At 38.3% G+C, this 20,540-nt stretch overlaps 1 protein-coding gene across 1 annotated transcript in view; it reads right to left on the bottom strand.

Moving 5' to 3' along the window:
- Nucleotides 1-20,540, bottom strand: part of LOC124876619 (seizure protein 6 homolog) — a 149,378-nt gene that overhangs the window by 40,215 nt on the left and 88,623 nt on the right. Inside the window, exon 4 of the mRNA XM_047379545.1 lies at nucleotides 1,884-2,076. Coding sequence (XP_047235501.1) covers nucleotides 1,884-2,076 — 193 coding nt within the window. The remainder of the gene's footprint in view (nucleotides 1-1,883; nucleotides 2,077-20,540) is intronic.

The following is a 20,540-nucleotide window of genomic DNA, read 5'->3' on the forward strand; positions in this document are numbered from 1 at the left end:
TTTATAGCAGTAGCATCATGCCTTCTACTTATGTTACTGCTTTGTGCTTTCTTTTAGCTCCTTGAGGACATAACCATACCGCGTATTCTGAATAATATTATTATATAAACAGTTTTGCATCGTTTTTGCTGTTTTTGTCTTGTGTCTGTGCTGTTAGATACCTGCATCTCTGCTATCAAACTACAAAAATGGGCGAACGGGTTAAAGTGAAACGCTCTTTGACCTGGTGGGGGACAGGGTGTGAAGTATCTCAATGAAGAGACCACACGAAAATGAGTCACTCTCAGACACACCTCAGAACAGGGGTAAAAGAGGGGCCTGTGGAGCTACAATAACAAGGAATTCAGACCAAAGCAGTTCCATGTTACATAGATCCCAACTGAATGATTTAAATGTAAGTTGGATTGCACTTTTCGGTAAAAAAGCTGTTTTTATGTATGTTTCTGCAGGTGTAGAAGCAAGCAGTGTGTTATCTTGTAATCTCTTCATCCTTTCTCTTCCCCATTCTTTTCTCTTTCTCTCCTTTTCCCCTTTTTGCCCCACCTCTCTCTCTTTCGTACTTCTTATTTTTTCCTTTTCGTTTCTGTCTCCGTGTCCGTAACAATTGAAATAATCCCATAGCAGTTTATAATAAAGTTTATTTTGTGAATATCAAACAGAGCAATAAAGCATTAGCTCTAATGCTCCACTCGTGAAAGAAAATCTGTTGGGCTTCTTCTTGGCAATCAGACAATTCTGAGGGCTACTCTGTTGGACAGGACACAGTTTAAAAAAAAAAAAAAAAAGAAAAAGAATATATATATATATATATATCAGTATCAAGAGTCCCTAGGGAAACTCAGCCTCTGATTACTGGTCTACTTGCCTAGTGCACCTAAAACATTGGTCAGAAACTTTTGTCACAATAAAAATAAAGCCCTAAGTGTATGAAGCAAGAAAGCATTTTCTCCAAGTTCTATCTGGACATGTTACAAGGCCATTGTTAGTTTTACAAGTCATTTCAAAACAGAGGGAATAACATTAATCTACCACTTCAGCAAAGTATAAACAGGTAGAGCAAGGTCAGGAGGAGCAAGATAGGAATTTATGGAAGACTGTAGGTGTATCTATTAAGGAACAAATGTTGAAGCTGTGGGTGTTTTGGGTTACATGTCAGTATCTTATAGCAGCTTTCTTGATCCGAGTTATCTTATATTCAACAAGCATATTGTGGCTGTCCTGTAAAGCCTCCAGTTGGAATGAGATATCTTTTGCTGTCAAGATACATGGATAGGTGACACTGCAGCATCCTGAACATCATTGGGGAACATTTGCTGCAGTGTATATATTACATCTCTAAGTTGTGACACTTCTGCCTCCTTGGCAGCCTGGGTTAGCTGGAGGTCACATTACATGCTACAATATCAGATGTGTAGAAAAGCAATGCAGGTGCATCATTGGCACAAAGCTAAAAAAAAAATCCAAACTGAAACAGAAGACAGACATGCAGTTGTGTGCAGGGGTATATGTTTTTAAAGTCACTTTTTTAAATGAAAAATGAAAACTAAATGCATTATATGTGTCCTGCTAAAGCTGATAATTATTTTCATCTTAGATTAAATGTCCACTGTGCACTGAACTGTAATGCTTTATATCTCCACAAACATGATAAAAAATGAATGTGATTGCTGTACATGATTTATTGCTTTTTCATATACTTCCAAACACTTCTGTGGGACACACACTTTTCTACAAACCAACTTAAAAAAAGTTTACTTTTATGTTATTGCATTGCTATAGCCCAGAGACTATAACACAGAGACTATGAAATAAGTCCCTAATTTTGTATGCCAAATTGTTGTGAACAAGATGAATATAACAACTGTTGAAAAGACTTAGCTCACCTTGGTAATGCAGCAGGAGGAATCCTGAATTGAGCCGCTGATTGCTACGGAAATGAATCGAGATTTGGTTGCTCCAGCTGCGAAGAACAAGGCCCCTTAACAGGATTGACTCATTGGCGAGGAGGAAAGGTTCTTGACCACCTGTGTCCTCCACTGTTATCTGCTCTCCCTCGATCACACTCACATTCAGCACCTAACAAAAAGACAATGAGGTTAAATATGTGCTTCTTAGCCTGGAGATGAATGCAAATTGTATGATGGTACAGAAACAAGGTGTATCCTAGAAATCTAGGCTCTGATTTTTCAATAGTTTCAGTATATATTTGAAACCAGATGTTTATATACAACTAACCTTTTTTCTTACTGTTTAAGATAGAACAAGACTAAATCGTTCATGTTTGAGGTCAGTTGGGATGACCACAGTTATTTCTGTTTGCTAAATATGAGAACAATTAGAGAAAGAAATGGAGAGATGTTCACAGAGAGAAGTCAGAAGTTTACATTCAGTTAAGCCCAAAATGATTATTTTCATGACAGATTTGGGTTAAAGGGATCTTTTAATTTTACCAATGTTGTTTTTGTTCTGGCTGGAAGTAATATTAAGCCAGAGCCTTAACCTGAATTTGAGAATGTGCAGAGGGAGCAAAAGATTAGAATGATCGCAAAGAGGCCTTCCAACATCAAATGACTTGTTTCTTGTCATCAAAAAGAAAACATCAAAGTATCAGCTAATCAAGGGTTTGATTAGCTATAACGCCAATAAAGATTTTTCCATGGGTTATTAAGAACATTATAGATATTTTTTGACATGCCATTGTTGCCATAAAATGTGAACAAAAGTATTTACTTTCAAACTGACACACCTTTTACATAGTTTTGTTATCTTTTAAGAGGAGTTTGTCTTATTTCTTAGCAGAAATATAAATCATAATTAAATTAAAATAATAGTTCATCTAAATTGGCAAGAGTTATGAATTATATTGATCATAACTACACATTCAGATTACTATGCCTTTAAATAATTGGGGAAGGCCTAAGCTATGATGTTGTAGCTTTGTGAGCTTTTTATTGGTTATAGGTTTTATAGGTTACACAGCATTTATGTATTAGATGCATTTTAAGGCTTGTGTGAGAACAAGAAAAACATCTAATGATATCAATCAGGACATGAGGAAGAAAATTGTGATCCTCTAGAAATCTGGTTAATTCTTATGTACCACCTAGATACCACCTGTACCATAAGTATAAATTGTGTGTATCTACCCCAGGACAATGGCCAAGGCCTTGTGAATAAGCTGTCTGATTCTGATAAGAGAGTGTCGTTATTCATAGTAAAACAAGTCCTGATATGGCATGAAAGGCCACTCGGAGAAGAAGAAGCCATTATTCCAAAAGTAACATAAAAAGCCAGATTACAAATGAACTAAGGAACAAAGACTTTTATTTTTGGGATACATGTCCTGTAGTCTTATGAGTTAAAATTGATTGTTAAAACTGCAGGAAAAAAGGGGGAAGCTTGCCAGCCTGAGAACACTGTCCCATCTGTGAAGTGCAGGGGTGGCAACATCATGTTGGGGGAATGCTTTGGTGAAGCAGGAACGCTTCACAAAATAGATAGCATGAGAAAACAACATTAAGTGGAAATACTGAGGTGTCATCTTAAGGCATCAGCCAGAAAGTTAAAGCTGGTGTTGAAATGTATCTTCCAAATGGACAACAACTTTAAGCATACCACCAAATTAGTTAAGGCAATCGAAGTTAATGTTTTTGAGATTTTATTACAAAGCCCAGATCTCGATTGTAAAGGAAATTGGTGAGCAGAGCTAGAAAGGTGTGTGCAAGCAAAGCACCCTGCAAACATGACTTGCACAAGTTCTATCAGGAGGCAAACATTTTAGCAAGTTGTACAGCAAGAGAATTCTACAAAATAATAAGGAAATACATGTACATTTCTGAATTTGAAGAAAGTTAAAAAATGTCTTTGCAAATACAACGTATTTTGGTAATCCTGGGTTTAATCTGATTAAGTCTCCATAAATGGGAAAAATATTGCTGTCTTTTGTAAAATGTATGCAAATATCTGGTTTCAACTATAATCACTACTTTTCTTTGAAAAATGCAAATAGATGTCTTTTGACTGGAAACTATGCCTTGAAATGCTTTCATAGTAATGTTCATTTATTCCCTGAAACCTCAGTTTACATAGATTCAATTCTAAATAAGCACCCTATACTGCGTATGCACTTACAATCAAGCTTAATCAGTTGCAGTTGCTGTGAAAAATTGGGTCACCTGCTGAGTTAGTTTGCAGACATGTCTACCAACGCAATTATTGATAGAAACATCTAGCCAGTTATTTTTTGCTAACCTGCTCCCAGGCTGTAGACATGGTTTTGAGTAATTGTAGAATCTGTCTGGGTCATTCCACTTATGGTTTGTTGCACAAATGATTCATCCGCTGTGCCTGTAAGCAACTCTGTCAGCAGTGCTTTATGTCTTCAACAGGTTGAACAGCATCTGCAGCTAAATCTGGTGAAGAAATCTCAGGAGTACAGCATATAGTTAAACTGTCTGGATAACAGAGCACTAACACCCTTTGGAGCAGCATCTTATTTTTCCCTGTAGTTTTATGGCTGCTAGTCCAACAGCAGGTCATCTTTATTTTTCTATATGGCAAAGGAAAATGCTTTCACTTTGAGTTTTAAGAGTTTTCTTACATGAAAATATAACCCACCCTTGAGTTTTTTTCATAGAGTCAAAACCGATCATATGAAATGTTCATGAAGTTTTGCTAGTGTAACTAGTGGAGAGAAGCCGGCACACTTGATCTTCACAGTATTTATTGATAACGTTTCAATCATGCATGGATCGTCAAGTGAGACATCTGGATGTCAATGAGACGCACCCATATAGAGGCAACCCACAGAGATAATAAGCTTCATCTCATTGAAAATTAGTATTTGTGTGATGAAAAACATGTTATTTCAGTAACATCTGCCCACCTCAGCTTATTACCTCTATCTAAATGTTTGACCAGATGAAGATCAAAGTAGGATCAAAATGTTGTCAGTATGCTGTGAAGATCAATTGTGGGGGACTTACCTCCATTCCTATACATTTACAACCTTCATAGCCCTGCACCTTCATCTGTTGATGGTCATGTAAATATCCTTATTCATAAGGGTCCAATGAGTGCAAAGACATCTTGCGATTTTTATATGCAAAAGATTTTCTCATCAAAGTGAAGCTGGTATTAACTTGTGGACAAAGTCTAAGCTTCTACTATAAGCCCCAGATATGAAGGTAAGTGCTTTAAACCTGGCAACTATTTTGAGATTCTTATTTTGAAGGAAAAAAGGAAATAGTTGAAGAGTTGTCCTGGTGTGGTGAGTTGCCTGACTATTAGCTAGTAGGGCCCAGCCCCTTTAAATTGTTTGTGTGGCTGCATTTTAGGTACTCAGTAGTAGGGCTTTGCCACATAACACCATCAAAGATAAAACCAGGAAAAATCATTATGTGGTAGAAAAATGTTATTAAATGTTATTTATCATGATGAGACAACAACTCAACTGCATGACCCAGAGCACACACAATTCCTGCACATTCTTAGTTCCAGTTGGTGGCAGTGATGCATTTTTCACCCAACATGGTGGCTGCTTTAAAAACTCAGAAGAACCACAGGAACAATAACATCTCTTATCATTCACATGTTAACCCATTTGCCAGTGGACTAGCTGAAAAGTCTACCAGACAGCATACACACTACACACTGCAGATGACCAGACATGTTCAGGTCACAGATTGGACCTGGTGAGGTTTAAGAGCAGGGAGTTGGGCTCAAGAAGCTGCTTATTTTAAATGAGATAATGACAGGACATGAGGAGGACACTGAAGCAGCTGCACGTGCAATTATGATGACAGCAATTGCTAGGAGCACTCTCAGTGACACGAAAATCAAGACATTTTTTAGTATATTCTGGTGCCTCATAATACTGTTTGCCAAGACTTTGATGCCTGCAAGACTGTTAAAAATCCTGATAGATTTGCACACAAATTGCTCTTTCTGTAAACGTATTTTTATATTAATGCTCAGTTTTATAAGTGACAGTCATGTTATTCTTTACAAACAAAGATAAAGCCAATTTAATAACATGAAAAACTAAGTACACCCTAAAACCCTAAACTATAAAATAACAAATTTCAAGAGATAAAAACACTAATAATGGTAAAATAAACTGCTAGTGCCACCAGTAACTTTTCATCATCTCGCATATTTTTTAAGTATGCTTTTAAATGATTTAATTATGGCCCGTTACACTGACTGAAGATGGTGTTTAACGGGTAGTTGATGAGCCCTACAGGTGCATCATCTGGCAGGTTTGTTCCATTCTCATTAGTAATTTTCACTCTGAGATGCAACAGCGTATCGTTGAGATCCAGATACTTTTCTCCGTCTCCCGGAATGAAAAACTTGATCGGGCCTCCATCAGTGATTGCTGATAAAGGCTGGATCTCGGTGTAAATTTTATCTTCGATCGATAGCTGCGTCATCGGGGCAGAAAATAAGTCCAACTCTGCCAGCGTGCACTCTGATGATTTGTTATGTAAAAGAGCCATTATTTAAATATATCAAAACTTGCGGATGACTTCCTTCCTCTTCGTTTGTCAGCTGCGACTGATCTCCTTTTTCGCGTTTGTTGTTGTTTTTTAACCGTCCTTAAACGATCACCAGGGGGTCTTGTTCTGGGTCTTTTGGATAAAATCATAATTCCTGAACCTTCTTGACCGTCGGTGTGTGTAGAACCACTCATTTTACTCACGGCTCTACCGATGACATCCGAAGCGATATTTGATGCAGCCGTTTTAAGATGGGGTTTTGCAATTGCAAATCCTTTTTTAACCAGAGGGGATACGAAGCGGAATAATTTTGAAAATAATAATCCAATTCCGCGTCCGTACATGACCGGGGCCCCATAAAACCCTGGCAGATTACCGCCTGATTGACTTACATAGTAATTTACAAAGCGATTTGGATCACGTCTCAGACTTAGCTGTGCCATGTTCTCTCTTGCCTGCTTGATGCAGTGTTGAATGACCAGCGTAATATGAATGATAACCAATCAGTCTTAGAGGTTATATACATATCTCTGGAATAGTTTATACAAATAAAATTTATCTCAGGCTACGTTGTGATATCACCGGTCTGAAGTGTAGTCTTATGACGGTCTTTCCATAGACTAAATTTACAGGAACGTTTTGGTCCGATTTAATTTCTATATTGATATATTCAATATGTCTTCTGGAGACTGGAAGGTAGTGGGCGGGGTTAAACGTCTGAGTAATCATATCACTGAATTTGCCTTGTACTTTGACGGTCCGCAGTAAAGGTGCAAAAGTGTCGCCTACTATTTGTGGGCTGACCACATCGCTGTAACAGTATAGGTGATAGAAACCAGCCTTTATATCCGCCGGAAAAGGAGCCAGTTTTGGTTCAGAAACATGAATCCATTCCCCTGGTTTCACGCCCATCATATAAGCTAGAGTGCTGAAGAAGCGTATTTCATACGGACTGTTTGCTTGAAATGCAAATCTCTTTTGAACTTTGCTGAATTTAATGCGTAAACCCGATTTCAATTTTTTGAAAAACATTTCCATCTCTGTCTCGAGTTGAATAACGCTGTTATAGTAGCCACTTCTGATCCTTTGCGTATTGATCTCCACATCACCAACCTTCCTCCATTCAAAGTAGGCATCACAATCCGGTAAATTATGCCATGTATGAGGATATGAAATCTCTGCTAATGCAACCATCCATTGGCCTTCTAAATCAATATGTTGAGCTAAATTTACACGGAAACTTGAACTGGTATTATTTTTAAACACTTCTATGCTAGCATTAGATGGAAGAGTAACGTAAAAGTCATCATCCTCTACCTGACGGTTCATGATGCTGTGTCAACTGTGAGGTTTAGTGCAAACCTTTTTTATACGTTTCGAAGTTCATCAAACTTGATCCAACTGTTGAATTTCTCAGGCCAGTTTTTCCAACTTACAAAAACCTGTTTGACTCCCTTGACCGTACGTCGTTTTAATATTTTTTCCACTTGATACATCTTGTCGTTAAATATTTTTACTTTTTGAAGTTCCTCAGCGTAAAAGGAACCCTCGATAGGTTCTCCATCCAAATCTTTGAGTTTGTATACAGGAGGAGAACGGGGTATCCGCTCATACACTGTAAACACTTCATCCGTAAAACTCTGTTCGTATTTTTTGTCAAACACTCCACGGACCTTGGATATTCTGACAAGATCCCCTTGTTTAAACGTTGTCACTGAGTCCTTGCAATATCTGTTGGACTTGACATCATACAGATTCTGAAACACTTGAAAGGCATTTTCTGGGGTCACTTCCATAGGGCTCATTTTAATGCTGGAGTGGTAGGAATGGTTGTAGCTTTTAGCTAGGTTTTGCAGTACATCGACGTACCGCCGGGTATTGTTAGCTGTAAAATATCTCCACATCCTTGTTTTTAATGTGCGGTTAAATCTCTCGACCACTGAAGCTTTTGCTTCACTCGCTGTGGCAAAATGTTCAATACCGTGTTTCTCCATTAAAGCCTTACATTTCTTGTTAAAAAATTCTTTACCGGCATCAGTCTGAAGTTTTTTGGGGATCTGACTTTCTGTAAAAACTGATTCAAAAGCCTTTACCACCTCAGCGGCTGTTTTCCTCTTCAAAACTCGTACATACGCCCTTTTTGAAAAGATGTCAATGACTGTTAATAAATAATTATAACCATCATTTTCCATGGCCAGAGCTTGCATGTCACAGAGATCAGCCTGGAACTGCCTCAATGGTCTGGTGACAAAAACTCTGTTTCTCGGGAACTTTATTCTTGCAGGTATCTTCTCCTGATAAAAAATCTTTAACTTTTTCAACCGCAACCTTCTTTGCCGTTTCATCTTGCATAACCCTCCTCAGCCTATCTACACCCCCAAAACATCCCGGATTTGAAGGGCTATAATATACTTTCTTCATCAGCCGTCTTCCTGCCATCTCTGCCTTCTGCTCACTCTGCCGATTACTTGTTAAATAATGAGAAAAAACACACAGGAGGGTAGATTTATCCTTATTTTTTTAATTTATTTTTGTATTTAATATAAAAAAAAAAACAACCAAAAAACAAAATCAGATAAAATGCAGATTAATGCAGATGAATTCAAACACTACTAGCTTTTAAACAACACTTTCGGGAAAGGTTACTATGTTCCTACTTTAATTGTATTTAATAGTAAAAAGAAAAAAGAAGAAAAATCATATAATGCAGATTAATTAAAGTACTGGAATACTAAAAAAAAAAATGATACAACAAGTCATCAAACATGTGAGATCAGTTTGTCAGTCCATAGCACTCTGAACCAGAATTAAGTTGTTTGAGATGTTTCTCATCGACCATGCGATCATAAACGTGCGCTATTGCACTGTGGATGCCTTGTACCGATTTCAGTTCATATAAAACCGTCTTGGCAATCGTCTTCACTCTGAAGTCATCCGCTTGTATGCGTCGAAGTACCAGAAGATTCTGAATAGCAGGAACGAGTTTGGGGGTTACGAGTCGTCGTACGATGCGTTGAAAGTTGACTGCGCTAAAGAGAGGTTCTCTCTCAGCTATTTCAACATCGGATGGTATATGAAACATTCTTGCCCGTTTTACAGGTCGAGGAGACAGTTCATTTTCTTCTTCTTCTTCCTCCTTCTCCTGCCTTGAGACTGTTTCAGGGCTATCATTAAGGTGCAGGATTGCAAGCCTTAACACAGCCCAGTCACTGTGGGTGAGAGTACACAGAGCCAGTGATCCATTAAATACCTCATCTTGATCCAATTGATACAGGCAAAGCTCTCCTATTTCATACATGAAAATATAACCCCAGCTGCCAACCAGGCCATATGGCTCCAAAGACCATTCTTCCTGCAGAGTGTCGAACGGGGGTCTTTGTACCCTGCAGATGTAGTATGTTGATTTCTTAGGAGCATTCAATTCACAGGATGAATACTGGTAGACGGTCACTGGGGTTTCGCACAGAACTGACATACCTCTTGGCCGACCCGAGGTCTGATTTTCAACCATGGTTGTTGAAGTTGATGTTGGATCCTCATCATCGGTAGAGTATGTCATGACGGGAATTCCTCCGTTGAGGAAGTATATGATGCAGTTGCTTGTTCATCATCATCATCATCTTGGCACGCGTTGCGTTTCTCCTCCGCTTGACGATAAACTCTCTTAACTCTAGCCATTGTTGAACAGGTGTTCTTTTTTTTCCAACGAATGCTGCATGTAAAGTGCAAAGTTTTATCTCTGTATTTAAAGTAAACACTAAAGCACGCCCTATTGTTTTCATTGGGTTATTCAAGGTTTAACGATGCTTACAAACACACCCCCTCTATTTTTAATTGGTGCTGATGCCAAACAGTTTCCGATAATACCATATTTGTCTTGTTCTATTTATAACAAACACACCCCTGTGTTTTAATTGACTCATTTAAGGTATCGCCCCTAATGACGACAAGCAATCAGCATCCACGGTTACGCCCCCTTGGACACACCACCTGCTTGACCACGTGACCTCCTGCCCACATGGCACCCACATGGCGCCAACCGGAAATCCCACCCTCACCAGAAGTCCCACCCACCTGTCAAAAAGTTTGATGAAAGGGTGTACTTAAATTCTCTGTTGTTGTTATTCTTCTGTTTCCTTTAGTTTATGGTTATTATAGTATTCGTATGCTTCATTTGATTATTTATCTTTGTCTATAAGTTTGCTTGGTCTGTGTTTCTCTTTATTGTTAATTAGTCCCTTTGCCATGTGTTAGTCTATGCATTAGTTCCACCTGTTCCTTCAGCTTCCCTGCATCCTTGTCACACCTGTTCTTAGTTCCTTTGATTACCTGCCTTTGTCTCCCTCAGTATATTGGTTGGTTTTGTTTCATTGTGTGTCGCTGGTTCCTCTGATCACAACCCCTAATTAAGTTCAGTGTTTTTTGCTACGCTCCTGCAGTGACTAAGTTTTTGGACTGTCTCATGCGTGTACCTGCAGCGAATTTTGCTACGTTTTTGCTATGTTTGTAATCACTGCATAAAACTGAAGACTGATTCAAAATGCTGCTACCAAGCTCTTGTCTGCACCCCTAAACCCCATCGTGACAAAATTAAATCTTTAAAACACTGAGATTAATTAAAACCGTTATTATTTTTGACAAAATATAAAAAGGACATTGTGACTGCTTGTTTGGCCCCAGAGCAGGCCTTGGATTTGGATAAGCTTAAAAACAACGATGTGTGAAAGAGTAAAACCTGGGCACGATTATTTTAAGTAATATTTAGGATTCTAATAGGATTCTTTTGATGGTGATTCTTAGTTTTACATGGACCCCAATATTGTCAATTAACTTCAGCATATTGTATTGTTTTATGCCTAGTTATATTAGGTGTGTATCATAAACTTTTTAACTGATACAATAACCTTGTTGGGAAACAGGTTGTCATATATCTGCACAATAAAACTTCTTAATTTACTTCAGTTTTATCTGAGATATTTTGTGCCTGCAATCTCTGAGAGAATGTGTCTTCTAAGGGCTTCTCCATGTTTAGCCACCTGCCAGCTGCTCTGTTTTCTTTTGGGCTCTCAGTCGGATTTTAGAGTAGACTCTGTTTAGCAGCTGCCGCTACAGCTATAAACAACATTAAGAGTTATGAGAGCTGTAAGCCATAAAACAATGACCCGAGATACACCATAAAGGCATCGGTGCAAATAAATGCTAGATTTCTTTTTTAATTCTAAAAAAATGCACAAAATACATCTATACACCTTTTACAACCCAGCGAATCCGATTATTCTCAGGCAACATTGAGACAGCTGGGGAAAAGGATCTGTTACCCATCATAGCCAATTCAGCCACATCTTTTTCAAAAGCCTGTTGAATTCCTGACACATTCTTTAAGCCGGTGCTGTCATAGGCAGTGGGCTCAGGTATGCCATGAGGCAGAAAAGGCTTGCCCTCCATAGGCTGGAGTCCCTGAGGAAATTTGTAAGCAGAAGTGTTAGAGCACTGGCCTAGAAAAGCTGAGACAGTGGTCAGGTTGAGCACTATTCACAGTGTTGTTGGCAGCAAAATGAAATTGGTCATGTAGGCTAACTGTCACTCAGTCGAACAGGATTTGCCAGTTGAGGGCAATAAGTCTAATGGATGCTGTAGGACTGAGTTTAGAGGTGACCTTTTCCAGAATGATTCATGAGATCAGCAAATTTGATTGATTTGTTGTTTTTTTTTTAATCACCAGACTTAAACACAACAGCACTCTAGAGGTATTCTTAGGCACAGTTAATAAAGAAAAGGGACAACCATGCTGGAGGTTTTGCATCTGTGTTAGAATGATCGCTCTGTGAAAATAATAACAGAGCATCACAGTGAATAATAAATGACTACCTTGTAATTTTAAAATGCAAGATTCTCCATCCCTCAAAGGCATGGCAATGACAAAGCCTTAGGCAATTTTCACATGTCCTTTTTTTCTTATGGTTAATACGTAGAACTTGACTGTTTTGCAAGTGGTGTTTCTTCTCCACCTTTTTCGTTATCTAAGTGTAAGTGTCCTTCTAAAGTACTCAGATATTTTTTTATTAAAATGTTCAACATAAGACTGTACTTTGCAAAAAAACAACAAAATGAAAAACACACACAAATTGGTATTGAGATTTCATCAGACTAATTGGAAAATCAATAAAAAGCAACTATAACGCATGTTTGTAATTGAAACCAAACATTGATGGTGGCTTAAACTTCAGATCTCATATAATTAAGAAGATAATCAAACCGGTATGCCAGCTACAGGCCTGTTCATGTTAGCAGTAACCTCACAACAACTACAATGACTTCTCTCTAATTGAACTCTGTATTAAATTACTTTGACTTAATTCAAACAAAATAACTTTACTTAACCCTCAGATCCTAATTACTGTTAGTATTATTAAACAAAAAAACCCCACTTCTAACGTATCAAAAAAATGCTCTGTTCTTTCCAAAATTAGTCATTCTCATTCTCTGCATCTTGCAGTGTAGTAAATTATAGAGTATCACGCAACATGTTTACTGTTTAGACTTGACCACACAGGTTTTAAGTTGTAAATTTAGAACATTGTTTTCCAATAATCTTAAAAATGCTCCAACTCAGAGTGAGAAGAAAACTATCTAAACTCTACACAGCACAGTATACAGTGCAGGAGTGGACAATACAAACACAGGGATTAAACAGCAGCAACTATGTCATGATAAAGAGTATATAAAAGCATTGAGTCATTAAGAATTTTGACATTTTAAGGTATTCATCTTTCTATTGTTTTTCTTTGAACATAAATGTGTTTTTATATTTTAATGGGGTAAGCTGTAAAAAAATTTAAGGGGTTGGACAATGAAACTGAAACACCTGGTTTTGGACCACAATAATTTATTAGTATGGTGTAGGGCCTCCTTTTGCGGCCAATACAGCATCACTTCGTCTTGGGAATGACATATACAAGTCCTGCACAGTGGTCAGAGGGATTTTAAGCCATTCTTCTTGCAGGATAGTGGCCAGGTCACTACGTGATAATGGTGGAGGAAAACGTTTCCTGACTCGCTCCTCCAAAACACCCCAAAGTGGCTCAATAATATTTAGATCTGGTGACTGTGCAGGCCATGGGAGATGTTCAACTTCACTTTCATGTTCATCAAACCAATCTTTCACCAGTCTTGCTGTGTGTATTGGTGCATTGTCATCCTGATACACGGCACCGCCTTCAGGATACAATGTTTGAACCATTGGATGCACATGGTCCTCAAGAATGGTTCGGTAGTCCTTGGCAGTGACGCACCCATCTTGCACAAGTATTTGGCCAAAGGAATGCCATGATATGGCAGCCCAACCCATCACTGATCCACCCCCATGCTTCACTCTGGGCATGCAACAGTCTGGGTGGTACGTTTCTTTGGGGCTTCTCCACACCGTAACTCTCCCAGATGTGGGGAAAACAGTAAAGGTGGACTCATCAGAGAACAATACATGTTTCACATTGTCCACAGCCCAAGATTTGCGCTCCTTGCACCATTGAAACCGACGTTTGGCATTGGCATGAGTGACCAAAGGTTTGGCTATAGCAGCCCGGCCGTGTATATTGACCCTGTGGAGCTCCCGACGGACAGTTCTGGTGGAAACAGGAGAGTTGAGGTACACATTTAATTCTGCTGTGATTTGGGCAGCCGTGGTTTTATGTTTTTTGGATACAATCTGGGTTAGCACCCGAACATCCCTTTCAGACAGCTTCCTCTTGCGTCCACAGTTAATCCTGTTGGATGTGGTTCGTCCTTCTTGGTGGTATGCTGACATTACCCTGGATACCGTGGTTCTTGATACATCACAAAGACTTGCTGTCTTGGTCACAGATGCGCCAGCAAGACGTGCACCAACAATTTGTCCTCTTTTGAACTCTGGTATGTCACCCATAATGTTGTGTGCATTTCAATATTTTGAGCAAAACTGTGCTCTTACCCTGCTAATTGAACCTTCACACTCTGCTCTTATTGGTGCAATGTGCAATCAATGAAGACTGGCTACCAGGCTGGTCAAATTTAGCCTTGAAACCTCCCACACTAAAATGACAGCTGTTTCAGTTTCATTGTCCAACCCCTGTATTTGTAAAATGTTCCTGCGTTAAATCATGCCTGAAGATGAAATGTACAGCATTTTAAATCATAACCTACAGCAACCCAGTGTTATAGGCAGGCTAGATTGCATGCATTTGATGAGAAAGTGTTTATTTCAGTGATTACAGACTAGAGTTTGGAAAACAACCAATGGACATTACTGATTGCTGACCATTCCCATCTTGATAAAAAACTTTTTTTTAACTAGAGAATTGCAAAAACTAAAAAAGGTTTGTCATGTACTTCTTAGACTAGAAGCTAATTAAAGCTGATTGCCATTCCAATATGATTCCTACGTTTCCCTGTCAGTCTGTGAAGTGATTTTCACCTACATCACTGAGAGAGTTTTTTGCAATGCAATGCAACAATTATGTGGTTCTATCCATTAGTTTGCTTGCCAAGTTCCAAAAGGTTTACAATGTGGCAGCAAAATTCTGTTGCACTAATTAAAACTGCAATTTTTAAAGAAGCTTTAAAAGAAAAAGTCTCCTGTCTGTCAAAGAGTATTATACCAAGTCGGACAAAATGAAGGTGTTTTGTCCAGAATTATTGTCTCTTGCTGTCACAGAACTGCACAAGCCTTTATTTTTCCCTGCTTGAACACCTGTGATCATTTGATTCCAGTGCCGCTCCACTGAGTCCAGCTGGTGGACAACTTTGAGGCTTGAACCAGTACTAAGAAATATGAGCAGTAATTCTGCAGCACTGTGAATTTTAAAATTATTTCATGGTAGGTTTTAAGCTAATTTAACCGTTTCATTGCTTCAGCATGCAGCATTTTATTCAGAGCATATCATTGATTTTTGTCTTACTAGAGCAGGAAGACAATTTCAAAGAGGACGTATGTAAAAAACAAACAAAAAAAATTAATAACAAGGATATTTACGTGTATTTCACACATTTATGAAGGTTGCAATGAGCAGAGTTGTATCTGCCACGATGTATCCATCCAACCTGTGGAAGCAACATAAACCTTTTCTGTGGTTTTATATTGGAGCTTTTGTTCCAGCACCTAACGAGAAAGCCAGAGTCTGCAGTGATAGCTGTTAGCGCTTTCACTCAGGAAGAAAACAATATGTGGTGTCCTCAATTTCTGTAAAACTGTTACATTGCCGTCATGATCTAGAAGTCATTCGTATAATCTTGAATAATTACTGTTGCATTGCAAGAATTTACCAATTAACAAGTTTGCTGTTAGTCCAAATGTTTTTAGTACTTTTAGTTGTCCAGTAATCTGCAACTGCCTCAGTGCAACTGCTTACAACTTGTTATGTCTGACTTTTTTTTGTTTAAATCATTGATGCTTCTGACTTGTCAATTTGTCCCTAGTAGACTCAGCTTGCTGCAGTGAAAATCTACTTAGTAATTCAAAACTAAATGACTTTGTAAATATTTGATGTGCTCTATGTAGTTGTATTTAAGAGCCTTTAATTGTTAATGTGCCCATAATTACTTAAATTGTAATTTTGGCAGTAATTAATATATTCATCTTCATTCTCTCTGCTTACATTCTCTTTATGCATTTTTTTCCTAGTGGGGAGATAGATGTGTTACGTTGCTTTAAACTAATGCTATAAAAACCTATTTGGGATGTGATATATGTAATTCAAGATGATGATGCATATAAAATTATATGATGAAATGTCAAAGTACTGGTCAGTTATTAAGTTTTCAGTTATTACTTACCATGCTCATTTTATATAAATGGCTTAGTTGTGCTCTGCTGTTTTTTTTTTTTGTTTTGTTTTGTTTTTTCTTAATAGAGAATTATCCAAGCTCCTTAAGTATCATTCAGGCTGATAGATTCTGCAAATCTATCAGCCTCAAAGAACAAAACACCACTAAAAACATCACTGATGTTTGGTACAAATTGCACTTACATGTTAGGTACACCCCTTCCATCTATTGTTTTACCTTCTATAAGATACCAGAGACAGTGCCTTCATACATCTTTGACCTTTTTCAGATTTGGACATGTGTTTTTCAGTGAAGAAGGAAAAGATGGTGGTTAACATCTGGGCAGATGTTATACAATATTTCCCCCAAAAATAGTTATTTTTAAATACCTAATCTGAAACATTGTATACCATTCAAACATAGGCAAATAAAATCAGAGACACCATTTTCAAATATTGAAATTAATACCCTTTAAACTTAAAGGGCAGCAGTCAGGCTTCCTTTCTTACAAAACTATGATGGCAAATAATCATGACTCTCCCTTTGGCAGATGTCTGAAAGGAGCTTATATTTCACCAGTCAGGCTGAATCTGGCATTCAACATTCTTGTTCTAAATCTTTAGATAAAAAGAGGCACCTTGTTTCATTGTGTCTGGGTTTCTGCCAAATTAAACAAATATATTAAAAGAGAGTTTTTCAATGTATATTTAATGTTGAAATGTTAATGCCAGAGTGCCAGTTCCCTGTCATCCACAGTTATGTATACTAGGCATGCATCCAGAAGGCTTTGTGGTGAACTTAAAACAATTTATGTTAGATGGATTGTCAATAAATCTCATTCAGTTTAATTATACAGTGCATAGTCACTACAAATGTCATCTCAAGGCATTTTAAAAGACAACCAAGTTCAATCCATTTCCAACTCTACAGAAATACATGACAAATTTAAATCACACCTATACAATCTAATTATATAGACAGATTACATTCCATAACACAGTCCAATCTTATCCAAAAGACATATTATCTAATTCAGGTTATGTCATAATAATGAGCGCATGGGGCGACCGAACAAAGGAACTCCCAAAAAGAAACTTCCAACAGAACCCGGCTCAACGTGAGCAACCACTTGCCTTGGACAACCAGGGGTTTGAAAAGACAGAACACAACGCACTTTTAAAAGGAAAGAAAATTCATCCAGTACATAGAGTTACTGGCAGCGGAAGCTCAGTTTGTGGCCCTATTTCGGAAAGAGGAGTAGTTAATTCAATTCAATTTCAATTCAGTTTATTTATATGGCACCAATTCACAACACATATCTCAAGGCACTTGAAAAAAAAAAAAAATTTAGTTTTCTAGCAGATTGCATTAAGCCATTCACTGTTCCTTTATGAGTATGTAGGGACAGTGGAGAGTTGAGCATGCATGTAGTGCCTGGGGATAGGGAAACACCCTACAGGAAAAAAACCTCCTTTAGAACCTGGCTCACTGTGAACAGCCATCTGCCATTAAACACTGGGGGTTTGAGAAGACAGGGCATACATGCAACAAAAACAAACACAGAAGTACTAATCCAGGGGTACTTTCTGCATTAAATAAAAGGAAAAAGTTAATGGCAGTAGTAGCTCCTTTAGTGGCTTCATCTAGGAGAGAAACACCACTAAACAAATAAGCTCTGAACCAGTCTGTAGGATGAAGGAGAGCACATACAGTTAGTCACAGTAAAAGGTCAGCCAGCAGCTATGTTGAGGACACAAAACGTTGAAGTAAAGGGCCAAGTGTATCATCTACAGGAGGAGAACATGAAGGTTTTGACAGAAGTAACCCAGCTGATGCCCCCCACAGGTGTCACAGCTATTACATTTGAAATAACAGCAAAATAATGCAAAATTTGAGAGTAGTTGGCGAATGTAACAGTGGTCATGTGGTTATGTCCTCTAGCAGCCTAAGCCTATAGCAGTATAACTAGAGAGTCAGAGGATAAGCTAAGGCAGTCTAACTATAAACTTTATCAAAAAGGAAATTTTAATTCTTAAAAGTAGACACAATGTTTGCCTCAGACTAAAACTGGGAGCTGGGTCCACAACAGAGGAGCCTGATAACTAAATCTGCCTCCCATTCTACTTTTAGAGACTCTAGAGACTACCAGTAAACATGCAGTCAAGAGTGAAATGCTCTGTTATTAACACATTGAACAATCAAATCACTAATGTATGATGAATGTAGAGTTCTGGACTTAACAGGGAGCCAATGAAGGGAAGTGAACTTAGGAGAAATTTGATCTCTCCTTTTAAATTTCATCAGAACTTATTTTGAATGAGGTGAATTCTTTTAACTGCATTTTGTGGTCCTCCTGATAATGAAGAATTACAATAGCCCAGCATTTAAGCAACAAATGCATGTACAGGTCCTTCTCAAAATATTAGCATATTGTGATAAAGTTCATTATTTTCCATAATGTCATGATGAAAATTGAACATTCATATATTTTAGATTCATTGCACACTAACTGAAATATTTCAGGTCTTTTATTGTCTTAATACGGATGATTTTGGCATACAGCTCATGAAAACCCAAAATTCCTATCTCACAAAATTAGCATATTTCATCCGACTAATAAAAGAAAAGTGTTTTTAATACAAAAAACGTCAACCTTCAAATAATCATGTACAGTTATGCACTCAATACTTGGTCGGGAATCGTTTGGCAGAAATTACTGCTTCAATGCGGCGTGGCATGGAGGCAATCAGCCTGTGGCACTGCTGAGGTCTTATGGAGGCCCAGGATGCTTCGATAGCGGCCTTTAGCTCATCCAGAGTGTTGGGTCTTGAGTCTCTCAACGTTCTCTTCACAATATCCCACAGATTCTCTATGGGGTTCAGGTCAGGAGAGTTGGCAGGCCAATTGAGCACAGTGATACCATGGTCAGTAAACCATTTACCAGTGGTTTTGGCACTGTGAGCAGGTGCCAGGTCGTGCTGAAAAATGAAATCTTCATCTCCATAAAGCTTTTCAGCAGATGGAAGCATGAAGTGCTCCAAAATCATCTGATAGCTAGCTGCATTGACCCTGCCCTTGATAAAACACAGTGGACCAACACCAGCAGCTGACACGGCACCCCAGACCATCATTGACTGTGGGTACTTGACACTGGACTTCTGGCATTTTGGCATTTCCTTCTCCCCAGTCTTCCTCCAGACTCTGGCACCTTGATTTCCGAATGACATGCAGAATTTGCTTTCATCCGAAAAAAGTATTTTGGACCACTGAGCAACAGTCCAGTGCTGCTTCTCTGTAGCCCAGGTCAGGCGCTTTTGCCGTTGTTTCTGGTTCAAAAGTGGCTTGACCTGGGGAATGCGGCACCGGTAGCCCATTTCCTGCACACGCCTGTGCACGGTGGCTCTGGATGTTTCTACTCCAGACTCAGTCCACTGCTTCCGCGAGTCCCCCAAGGTCTGGAATCGGCCCTTCTCCACATAGCTCGTTTAGAGACCCTTTTAATGATATGCTAATTTTGTGAGATAGGAATTTTGGGTTTTCATGAGCTGTATGCCAAAATCATCCGTATTAAGACAATAAAAGACCTGAAATATTTCAGTTAGTGTGCAATGAATCTAAAATATATGAATGTTGAAGTTTCATCATGACATTATGGAAAATAATAAACTTTATCACAATATGCTAATATTTTGAGAAGGACCTGTACTTGTTATTTAGCATCACTCCAGGATAGGATATTTCTAATTTTGCCAGTCTTCCGAAGGTGAATAAAGGAAACCCTAGAAACCTGTTTATTATGAGATTTAAATGATTTTTCCTTGTCAAAAATAAACCAAGGTGTGGGGCGCAGCGCTAGTGGTGCAGGGGGTTAAGCGTGCGAACTACATATGGAAGCCTTAGTCCTCGATCTTGGTTTATAGTTTCTTTTAGGTCTGCTCACTGTCTTGTCATTTAGTTCTTTTCCTCATGCTTTAGTTTTATTAGGTTCACCTGTTCCCTCCGCCTCCCTGCCTCCTTGTCACACCTGTTCTTAGTTCCCTGATTACCTGCTTTTGTTACTCCCTCAGTACAGGTCCTTCTCAAAATATTAGCATATTGTAATAAAGTTCATTATTTTCCATAATGTCATGATGAAAATTTAACATTCATATATTTTAGATTCATTGCACACTAACTGAAATATTTCAGGTCTTTTATTGTCTTAATACGGATTATTTTGGCATACAGCTCATGAAAACCCAA

This window comes from Girardinichthys multiradiatus, chromosome 11, assembly GCF_021462225.1.
Source record: "Girardinichthys multiradiatus isolate DD_20200921_A chromosome 11, DD_fGirMul_XY1, whole genome shotgun sequence".
Classification (NCBI taxonomy): Eukaryota; Metazoa; Chordata; class Actinopteri; order Cyprinodontiformes; family Goodeidae; genus Girardinichthys; species Girardinichthys multiradiatus.